General features: G+C 39.6%; 1 protein-coding gene across 1 annotated transcript in view; it reads right to left on the bottom strand.

The window, feature by feature from the left end:
• Positions 1-12,052, bottom strand: part of RPS6KA2 (ribosomal protein S6 kinase, 90kDa, polypeptide 2) — a 91,515-nt gene that overhangs the window by 19,133 nt on the left and 60,330 nt on the right. The window contains exons 12-14 of the mRNA XM_010019577.1: positions 10,316-10,418; positions 7,675-7,805; positions 6,702-6,827 (exon numbers count right to left, since the gene is read on the bottom strand). Of these exons, the coding sequence (XP_010017879.1) occupies positions 6,702-6,827; positions 7,675-7,805; positions 10,316-10,418 (360 nt within the window). The remainder of the gene's footprint in view (positions 1-6,701; positions 6,828-7,674; positions 7,806-10,315; positions 10,419-12,052) is intronic.

The raw sequence follows: 12,052 nt of genomic DNA, 5'->3' as shown, positions 1-12,052 counted from the left end.
TTAGCAGCCAAATGGTTGTCATCCATCATTTATATCTCCTTAAAGATATTTATAGATTTTGATCGCATCCCACTGGACTCTTGTCTGTCTTACTTCATACCTACCTCTCTTGATAGAGCTGGCCTTGTAATTCTTGCATATTTTCTGCTATAGATTTTCTCTAGTTTGTTTATATTCTGTCTTAAGCCATGGATACCAAAATAGCACATGGTCCCACAGGGTTTAGTACTACTACCTAGGTACTACAGCAAAGCTCATTTACTTATATGCAAGCACGTTAGTAAGACAGAAATCTATAGGTTTGTTTTTCAATTTTATTAATAAAACTTTAATTAAATTAGCAACGCATTTGTACTACTTGTCTGATGGCATATTCAAATATTTGTACTTCCATGTACTTCCATCCTATGAACTAGTTGAGTATATTGAACAGTTTCATCGCTTATCATTCATGGAATGAAAGCAAATAGGAATGGAAAATTCTGCAGTCAGAGATATTTCCTCAATAACATTAGAATGTATCTTTCAGAATCATCAGTATGATTTCGCAGAGGCAAGCCTGCTCTAGGTGGTCCTGCTTTGGCAGGGGTGTTGGACTAGATGATCTCCAGAGGTCCCTTCCAACCCTAATGATTCTGTGATTCACAGATAATTTGATATGCTATCTCAGGGAAGAGCAAGGACAACTAGAGGCTTATGGAAGCACAGTTATCACTCCTAGTTACTTCCCTTCAGTTGGCTAATTGGTTTTTTTAATGAGATCTTTTCATATCACATTATATTCTCCCTGAAGCCATTTTACCCACCCACCACCACCCCCCTGAGTGTGAGGTGTGATACTCCAATCCAACTCCAAACCTTACTGTGACAGCCAGAGTAGTTTGCATGACTAAGGGTCAGATGAGAACTGAGACAGGACCCCAGCATATGATCGATATCCATTTAGCCAATCCTTTCCCTTGCAGGGTCCTGCTACTGCTCCACTCCAGCAGCAGGTACCTTCTACTAAATTTCAAAGCTAAATTTAAAGGGGGTGCATTTACCAGCGGCTCTGACCTGGAGATCTCTGCACATACCCAGGGGCCCAACCCCCTGTGCCATGTTCTGGTGCAGACAGAGGGATGAAAGGTCAGATGAGCAGTGGATGGGCACCTGCTGGTGTTGACAAGCTGGCAGACTCAGGGACAAGAAATCTGAGGTTATGCAGCAAACTTTCCATTGACTTGCCTATTAAAATACTGATATATTTATCCATGTTCCACCAGATACTAGGTATCTCCCAGACAGGCAAAACAGACACGAACTCTCTCCTGAAAGTTTCACAGTCTGTTTCACTTTAGAGGAATGTCTAACCGTAATGACTCTCTACGATTAAGGGGAAACAAATCTATGCAAATCTTTCTAGATCTACAGACACCTTAACTGTCAGTGAGACTCGATGACCTTTGAATGGATTTTTTTCTTAGTTTTTTTCTCCTTTTCCTGTTTCAATAAATAAAGCTACATGTGTTTGGGATTCCTATTTTCTTTAGAAGAACTGAAAAACAGTGTCCTGTGTTGCAGTCAATCTTAGAAAACTACCTTTTTTTGTTATTCTTGCTATCTGTATCCAAACCATGATATAGGTTATGGAGAAAATGTTGTAGAGCCAACTAAACACCACCATGTAACTGCCTGTCTTCAGATAACACAATACTGTATCTACTTACACCAACCACCTAAAACCAACCAAACCAAACCCGTGAACATCAATGAAAGAGGAAAATGAAGTTTAAAGAAATTACGGAACTCTGGAATTCATACAGCTTTTGGTGATTATGTCATTATTAACTATGAGCAAAGAGAAGAATATAGCAAATATGATTACACAGACTTGCTAAAACCAACTCTCATGAGTTACTGACTTCTATTTATCGATAGTATGTTGACATCACTTCTCCGCTGGTAGAGCATTTTTATAGCTGATTAAAATGCACCTTCTTCCCAGTCTGCATATACGAAAATATGTGAGATAGATGTACTTTCAGTGCTTTGTAATTACCTGAATTATATATGAATTGCAGAATTTACTAGGATTCTAGCATAAAGTAACCTGTATCCCAGAGGCAGATATAAACTGAAAAACTTGGCTTTGCTTACAGTGGTGGAACATTTGGAGCCAAATAGTTGTTAGTACATTACAGAGATAGGAAAATTCACATGTGTTTCAAGATCCGAATTCCACTGTAATATTCACAGCTCCAAATTGAACCTGTCATTTGGGAGTATCTCTACTGGATGTGTTTCTTCTTCAAGGGAGGGAGGAATGGATATACCCTGTCCTTTTACCTAGTTGCTCATCCTGGCTCTAGCAGCATGGAAGGACTAAAAATCCATAACACTTAACGAGCTAGATAGTCTTTTGACCTGGAGAAGAAAACAGTTGGCATCAAGCTGTTGAGGCTCACACCTATGGCACCCCCCTCTGCAATGTGTGGGGCAGTTACCATATTGGGGGTAGAACAGGCTGTAGCAGCAGCAGTTTCTACTTGGCTATTATCCACCAGTAACCTCTCCTGGGAGTAAGGAGTCAATCCAAGCAGAGAAATGTTTAGAAAAAGGGGGATGCAATCAGATCCTTTGCAAACTTACTTAATCTAGCATCAGTAAGAAATACATCTGAAAATCCAGCTTGAAAGTTTCACTACAAGTAGGGATCCAAGCTTGAAACCAGAACAATGGTTTTAAGTAAAGAAAAACTGGGATACGCTAACTGCATCGAATCTCTGGTAGGTTGTGAAAAACCCGATTCACCAAAACTCCTGAACTGCAGCATTTCCTTTGTTTTCCAAATGAGAGCTCTTAGTCGGTTTAGGTTTCCATTGCAGAATCTTTTCCATCCAAAGAAATCCCTTGCATCTGCTCTAGTATCATTCTTTTAACTAACTGACTTATTTTCTCTAGATCCTGATGCGACTGAAATAGTTTAATCTGATTTTCCTGTGTTTCTGACCTCACTGTTACATTTTTACCCGCATGAAGCTTGTAACTGTGATTGACAATGCCAGTTCCCTTTCCTATTAAAAATCATTATGCCTGCTGTAGTCAGGATGATCAATATTCTAGCAGAGGAATCTGAAACACATTAGAGGTCTGTCAGAGGAAAAACACTCTTTTCCCCCCACCCATCTCTCTTCTTACTACCAGACTCTTTATAAAGCATTCAGAAGAATGAACAACATACATACTTGTATTTCACACTTTTATACATTTTTTTTTTCATTTGGGAATTAGATGGAAAGAAAGTCTTAAAGGAAAATTTAGAAGTACCTCAGAGTAAGTACGCACAGTAGAATATGATACAAAGACTTGCTAAACCAACATCTACCTGCACTGATGCAGGCAGGTGGCTGCTAGTTTCAGAATAGACTCAGTTTGCAGGATATCTGGCTGTCTACAAGGTTTTTGTTGCATGGTATTGAAATGCTCTCAGAAGTGGAGATATAAGTCTGAATTCTTAAATATTACATTTAGGAGCCTGAGGGCACATCTGAAATAGATTTCGAGTTATTATTAGCATTTCATTTTTATAGATGACATGGAAGAAGAGGGAATATGTTGCAAGAAAATTATTTCCTGCAGGTTCAGTTATGGGATTTACAAAGGCAGTTAGACGCCTACCATTGTAGAGAGGTGTCTAGGGGTCTTCCAAAAGCACCTCAGTGAGTGACATACCTGAACTCTGAACTTCAGTCTCACTGAACTCTGAAATGAGTGAAATTCCAGATCTGTTCAAGTGCTCTAACAACACCAACAAATAACTTCTTTGTACTGCTAGACATCTAATTATCTCTATAAGATGGCCCCCAATTAGTTGCAGATGGTCAACTAAAGCAAAAGGGTTGAAGTGTTTTGCATTTTAATAAATATATTCTGCTTCTGGGCAAGGAAAGATATTTGGTTTTCTGAGTGGATTTTCTGGCTGTAGCTCTGACTCAGTTACTCTGGCCTGGTACTCTGCTGTCTCAGTATGGCACTATATAGCAATAGTAAGTAAGGTCTGGTGAGTGGCAGTCTCTATGGAGTGACTATTTACCCAGTGACACGATGTGTGTCTTCCCACGGTGATGCCACCACGTCATTTCCTTAACTCTTCCCCTATTACCAGCTTCTCCTGCGGAGGTGAGATGATGCTCTCTGACATGTCAACAGCTCATCTTAAAGAGGAGCTTTTAATGAGGTGATGCCAGGCAAAGGGGGATGCTGCCTGTCATAAAAACTATCAATGCAGATATTTTTTCCTGTGAATGCTGTGTATTAGGGAGCACTGAGAAAATTATACTCACTGAAAGAAATGAAGAGCCTAATTACAGTGATTTTTATAGAGAGAGTTAAAGGATGCATGTCAAAAGGCACTGATATATAATTATAATATCAGTTGCAACTCTTGTACTATCTAATTACTTGAAATGGGTGGCATTGTGCAATATTTATGAAAGCAAGCTACTTTATAACAAAATTATATTATCCTAATATGAAATAAAAATAATATCAGAAGAAAAATGAAATTAATATATTGGTAGGAATAATAATCAAAGCAGCGGCACTCAATGTGCTAGAAAGACAGTACCAACAGAAATTCACCAACCGCCTCCAACCCCAAATCTGTGCTACACATTTGACTCACGCTGTGTCAGAAACTGAGATGCTGCATATGTTGCCTAAACTGGTAGTCAAAATCAAGACATATTGACATGACAAGAAGAGAGCTGTAAGAAGTGGAGTAAGAAAGCAACAAAAAGAGTAAAGATTAATAAAAATGGGAAAGAGCACAAACCTAGCTATCAAAATATCAAACTCTTCTGGAGTTCTGAGTGTCTCCATGTGTTGAGTTTGCTTTGGATCCTCTGAGGTACTCCAAACCCTCAGCTACTGAGTAGGTGCTGGACCCCCTTGGATTCAGGCACTCAGACATCTTTGAGGACTGAAGTCTTTCTGTTTTGGTTTCACACTGGCTGTATTACACTGCTAAAAATGTCAGCAATACTTGATACAAATAAAATATTAAAGTTACTACTTTGATTTAACATACATTGTCATCAGAGAGATAATTTAATTACACAGAACCCATACCTACTATAACATAATGCCATCTGTTGACAAATGACCTGAATACTGGAAAACTAATATTTCCGTTCATTAGAAATAAAAATCGTAGATGTTCATGTGCAAACCCACAGACCTGCTGGTAGCTCCTAATTATGATGTAGCCTAGAAAAATCAACCATTATGTGAAGAGAGACATCAAGAGACTGTCAGTTATTAGTGGTTTCCAGATTTTTGTGGTTACCCTCGGGAGACACCAAAACTTTAATGGACTTTCATGGATACTTCATCATCATCCGTCTTGTAATGGAAAATAAGACTGAGTAAAAGGTTTAATATTATTCTGTTGACTACCTACAGCTCATTTATCTCATGGACCGCAGTTTGGTTCACTTCTTTAAGTTCCCATCATCTCATTTAATTGCAAAGACACAATCTAATTTATAAGCTAAGTTTAGATACCTTTTCTAAAACTTTAAAATAAGAAGGTAGAGGGGCAATTGGCCAGAATCCCTCATTTACTGCAAGTTCAGTAAATACATTTCTTTATGTACTGCTTTCAAGGAGCCACTTTTTGTCTTAAGCTCATTTACACAATCTGTTCCAATGAGATCATACAGAATGAAAAGATTTGCCTTAACTGTCCACGTCTTTTCAAATTCATTATACTAATTCCTCATTTATTCCAATCTTGTCTCTTTTTGGTACAAAACCAGAAATAAGAAATACTTTTCTAACATATGCTTTAATTGCTGTGCCTTTTTCTTAAAGAAAATTAAACATTTGGAACTCTTCCTCTGAGCTGTAACCTCAAAACCACTTGCCACATACTATGGTCTGTTCTGCCCTCTGTAAGAGCTGTATACTGTTTACTCAGTATCATTTAACAGAGATTGTGACCTCATCCTCTGAGCATGACCTTCCAAAGCAGTTCTATGGAAGTTTTTCCCTATCAGAAAATGTTGCCTCACAGCAGCTTCCTGGCCTCTGTGGCTGCGGTGACTCTGTTCTATGTAGATTTGACCAAGTCTAGAGTTCACTGACTTCTCTTTAATAACCAAATAAATTCCACTGAATTAATATTTTAAATCTCTGCTGAAGACTGCCTTTCACTCCTCTGTGTAGCGTGTTGGTGTTGAATGTCAAGGAGGCAAAAGAAAATTGAGTTCTGAAGGTGATCATGGTTTTCACTGACAAATCTGTCTAATTACAATGAAAGATGTCAGAACTAAATAATTTCAGAAAGAAGAATAAAATGTTATGTCAACTTTGCAACCATTTTATATGCTATTCTGTTTATTTATGATGATTCAGTGTAGGGTCTGTTAAGAATCTTATCTAGTTTGCAAGGGGTATGGCTGAAATGGTTAGAAGGATTTCCATGCAAGACTGTAAAGGCTTTTTTCCACCCAGGAATTTTACTTGATGGGGTTAATGTGTGAGAAACAATATAAGGCTTTTCATGAAACCTATCATCTTCTGAAAGAGAAAAAAAACCCCAAGCAACACCCTCAAACAAGAAATAAGCCAACAAAACATCCACTGAGCACACTGCTGCCCAGGCAGGCAGAGCAGTCTCAACAACATTTCTGGCACCTACCAGAAGGCTTTCTTACCTTCACTGCAAACTCTGTTTCTGTAGCTTTATGAACACATCTCTTGCACACTGAATAGGAGCCAATTCCTATGTCCTCCTTGATCTCATATCCATCTGTAAAGTGAATGTTGTTCCCGTGTAACTGCTATAGGGGAGGACAAAAGAAACAAGGTACTCAGGACATGGATATTTAAATACAAGGACTAGCCTTATCTTAATAAAAGAAATGTTTGATCTCATCTCATTCACAGAGCTCTCTTGTCCTTAGCCCTTGAGCTCTCCCCTTGTGGCATGTATACCTCTGGCTGTGGGTAGGAGACAAACTTTTTCCTTGTGGGAAAATCTGCTGCATCTTTGATCAGCCCCATTCTTTCTTCCAGTTCACTGTTCCTCTGATGTACTGTGCCATTTGTAGCAATTTATTCTGGTTTAAATTACAATAACCACGATGTGGGGGAAAGACAGCAAAGAACCAAGTGTCTGGCAAGAGTCATTCCCCCATCGAGCTGCTCTGGGTTATGTGAGTACCCCCAGGCTCTTGCACAACTGCAACAGGAGCATGGTGGCCTCTTACACCCAGGAGCGTGGGCTCTATGTCTGTGGGAGCTTACAGCAATAGTTCATTAGGCCCCTTTGCCAACACAGGCCATGTCATATAATCCAAAAATGTTGAGAATTACATATATTCCCTGAGAAAAACAACACTTCATTACCTGACTGGTATGCACAAGTGGAATAGTGTTTCAGGTAATTTCAGTTGTGGTAAGGTGAGATTCCTATTTCCTTTGTAAAGGCTGTGGAGATCATGAAATTAAAGATAAAAGCCTTTGGTAAAAAATTCTCATTTTCCATCTCCTACATGCTGCATGTAAACACCTCCTGCCTACACTGGGTGGCTGTGAAATACCAGTGAGAATGCTTAGGTAGTTTAAATGCACTACGTACAGACGTATCTGCCCATCAGATGTGAAGTGTAACATCAGTATCACTACCTGCACAATTGGGTGAACAGTGATTTTGTGCACATCTTGCTGTGCAGGCTCCTGCACCAAGTTAGAGGCAACAAAACTGAACCCTCTGAAAAGGTGATGAGCATTGGCACTTGGAGGAACACCTGGAGAATCTGTAGGAGAAGAATGAAAATGGCCTCATAAGCTGCATGAAAGATCATAAAGGAATAGCACAGCACCTGCAACAGCCAAAATCACCCTTGCCAGTCAACAGCAGATGCTGCTTAACTGGCAGACACACACAAATATAATTCACCTCCATATCAAGTTTTTGGTGTGCCCTCCCCACCCCTTTCTCTGGATCTGAACAATGCAGGGGGATTGTTTGCAAGGATCTCTCCTCTTGGATAACAGAGGAGTTTTTTCACAGTGCATGTTCACTCTCAGGCAAAGCACTGCCTGTGCCAGAAGCTCACACAGAGAGAAAAGACACAGGACAGTGAGGCTAGGAGAAAGATGTATGGCTCAGGACAGGGCATCCATTTGGCTTAGCAGAGGTTACCCAGGCACTGGAATAAAGCTTTAGGCTGCTACATCTGTCCTTTGGAGCGTGACTTGACTACAGAAATTACAAAGGCTAAAGTGCTTTCTGGGTAATGTGGTATGCTGTGTGGGTCAGAAGAAGTAGAGGAGACAGGACCTGGAGCAAGTGTAAAGTCACAATGCCTCAGTAGTGCTGTTTTTTGGTCTCATCTGCTTAAAACACGTAAGGAGCTGCCTAAAACAGAACTGCATTATCATCGGGAAACAGGAATTATTACAGTGCTTTCTGTCAGGGTACTTTCTCAGTAACAGGGTAAGTTTGTATGGGAGCTAAGCCATGACAGAAAAAACCCACAAAATAAAAAAGGTTCTTGTTTGATTCTACTGGCAGTGTGAGCCAGTATTAACCACCCTTGTAATGCTCTCCCATTCTGGCTGACTCAACCAGTCAACGTCAGGGGCTGCAAAATATGTTGCCAGTCTGCAAAGGCTTTTCTATTGCTCTGGAAGTATAAAGGTATTCATATTTCCAATTACACCTATTTTGAAATGACAGGGTTTGATTCTCAGGTCACTTTCCATAATAGCATGAAGTGGAATTGAGGCAGGCCAACTCCCCACCTCAGTCAGTACCCCGAGAGAAACCTTCCAAGTCAGTTTCTTGCATGAGATATCAAATTAGGCAGAATTAGGCAACAATAGTAACACACAGAGTAGCTGGGCATCACCACATGACTGAAGTACAAGGGTTTTCACGCCAATACAACCGATGAAGTGTAAACTTCCAAAGCAATACAAACCCTCAGTGTTTCTCTGAGACTTTCCAGGGCTGCACCAGCCTGTACTTCTCTCAACATCAGTCTAACTTGCAGTCTCCAATATGAGAAATGAATTCCTCTGAAATCTGAATTAAAGCTAAAATCAAAGGTGTGAAATGTCTGGTATCTGAAGATAATTTATTTCCATGCAGTGGGATAGGAATATCAGAATATGACTAACATATACTGGAGACAGTAGGATGTTCCAGCTAGACCCAAATAACCAGCTTGTGCATGTCAGCACATCCTTGCCAAAAAACCTAGGAACAAAGACTGATAAAAGATTTTGAGTAGATACAACTATTTCATACTCCACGAAAGGAAGTTTGAGCCAGGCTTTGAGGTTTGGGCTAGTTTTAAGAAAAAAGCTGAAGGTCTTGATGAGCCTGAACAAAAACTACAGGAAATCTCAGCTCTGATTCATGTTGAATAATGCTGGTGTTTTCGTAATGAAAGCTCAGATCTTTTACTCTCACTGAAACAGTTCTGGGGCAAATGTAGTACAGGGGATATTTGCAGCACTTATTATCTTCAAACTGTTGAACAAACAACAGCTAATTAAATGTTTACATTTTAGAACATATAATCGTGTACTTTTTTACATGAGCATATCACAGGCAGAAATGTAATGTAGTTTATGAATTCCTAGCAATAGGAAACATTATCACTGGGATTACCACTCAAAGGTTATTGATAATCTTGCTTTCACCTAAAAGAGTGGAAAGCTGATGTTTTGTGCAATGACCACCTAAATATATATATAATGCACAAAGTGTGATACTCCTGTTAGGAAACAGAAATTACAGGCATGACATTCTCACTGCAAAGATTTTACAAATATTGCCATATTTTCTGTTGGCACAACTCTGCTGATCTGAGAACTTGATAATTATTCACTACTGTTAACCATTAATTAAATTCCAACAGTCCATAGTCTATGGGATTTCATAGTTAAAGAAAACATCCATGGAATATATAATTATATACTAAATTACAGAGACACAAAGTTCTTTGAAGCTGAGGTAATTTACAGTAGTTAAATTCACCTAACGTAAGCAACGATAAGAGTAATAAAATAGCAAATCAATGGTTAGTTTCCCTATTAAAAATGTGAAATCTGTCCTTCCTGAAGACAAATTAATGTGAAATTGGTGAAATGCTTCTGAGCTTCTTTTCTTGGAAATGCAAAACAGTCTTTGCTTCCTGTTGGATATTGCAAAACCCAGCAATCCCACAAGTGATCAGACTTTTAGACCTTCTTGGAATGGGGAGGTGAAAGAAGAATGAATTTACTCACTGAAAAGATGTGCCACCTTACTAACCTGTGGGGGTCCGAGATGTGAACTCTGGATCAAAATGAAAGGTGTCTTCTGGCCGTCCCACTGCGGGCTTGAAAGGCGGCTTGATTTCTTTCCTGTATAGTTTCTACAAGGAGAACAATAGACCACAATTAACAACAATCCGTACACCTCCAGCATCTGCAGATAGGCTCCCCTACTTTGTTTAGGGTGGCCTTTCTCAGGTCTGTGCCATCCTTGCAGGATCCACAAAAACATAAGGTATATCTGCAGCTCTGGCTCCTGCTTGACTGGTCAGCTCAAAACCTGTGCCCCGGATGTTCCCTGCACTTTTTAGTTACTGGAATCCAGAATATAAGCACAGATGTTTGTGGTAAAAATTTAGTTCATAGACTGGCACAGTATTCTACCTGGGGCATCTGGAAATTCACTGGTCTTAAGGACAGGACTGGAACACGCAAAGGTAACACCAGGAACCTGTGCCTGGGTGACTTCAGCAGTGCAGCAATGGCAACGAGCACAAGGAATCACTAGGAAACGGTGACTGTTTTAGCATTTATTATTTGTTAAAAACTAGCAATATGTTTGACACCCTGCCAGACTGAGCTGAGCAACAGGCCTGGCTGCCTGGTGATTACAAGGTAAACAAGAGACTTGTTCTTTTGGCATATCTGGTAAAAGGGAAGGGGCTTATAGCTGAGGATTCCCATCAAAAGATGTCAGGAAGAAAGCACTGCGGGTGGAGGGGCCTAAATGTGGCTTGAGCAGAGGAACAAAACCAAAAAAAATGGTAAGGAAGACAGGAAGGTATGTAACAGGTAAGCACTGCTAGATGTGTGAGTTTGTGCTAGCAAACGAGGGGACATATAGGGGATCACATAGTGATTTTTAAGAAATTGCTGCACTGTGCTTTTTGCACTCACACGCACACACACTCTGGAGATGAACAAATTGTCGTGTAGCACGTCTGGATCTGATACAAAGCCTACAGAGGTTAATGGAAAGAGTACTAATAATTTCAGCAATCTTTGCATCATCTCTGCTTGAAATGGCCAAAACCAAAGATCGTGCTGATGGCAGCATGGGGAACAGAGCTCCAGTTTGACTCTCTGCCCCATATTTCAGTCCCTAGATTGCATTTCTATTCTATCAACACTTTTGTTCTCAGGTTTCAAAGGGCTGAGCTAGTTGCTATAAACAATGCCCAATAATTAACATGTCTTAGCATAAATATAACATTTCATTCAAGCTTTCAAGTCATGATAAGAGCTGGAGAGCTCTATTTTATGACTTTTTAATACGTATTTTCAGGTTAGCTCTTGAAACAACTTCATAATGAGCTGATTTTTTAAAATATTTAATGGAGTTTAATACATGCTTGTCCAGCTCTTTGCATGCAGGAAGAATCTTTTTAACTGTGGGTTTTGTGGTGAATTAACTTCTGTAATATAAAGCATGTGGTCAAGATTAAGATATATTCACATCAATACAATTGGAACCTGATTTTGCATTGATAAATAAAGGTTCTTGAGACAGGACATTCTGTAGCATAGTATTAGCATGAAGGATATGTTTGTGGTTGACTTATGATTCCTTGGAAAAGTGGAATGGTGAGGCTGGAAATGACTCTGTAATAATTAATGGCCATTTCACCATAAAAAGTTCCTGCTTGCGTAAAACTGCTACATATCTTCTGGGAGAAAAACAGACGAATAACTGCTGTGAGCCACAATGGAAAGCCAGTCTTCCAAATAACTAAAA

This window comes from Nestor notabilis, unplaced genomic scaffold (assembly GCF_000696875.1).
Source record: "Nestor notabilis isolate BGI_N333 unplaced genomic scaffold, ASM69687v1 scaffold15888, whole genome shotgun sequence".
Taxonomy (NCBI): Eukaryota; Metazoa; Chordata; class Aves; order Psittaciformes; family Psittacidae; genus Nestor; species Nestor notabilis.
The sequence above is the reverse complement of the archived record's forward strand: the minus strand, read 5'-3'. Positions and strand labels throughout refer to the sequence as shown.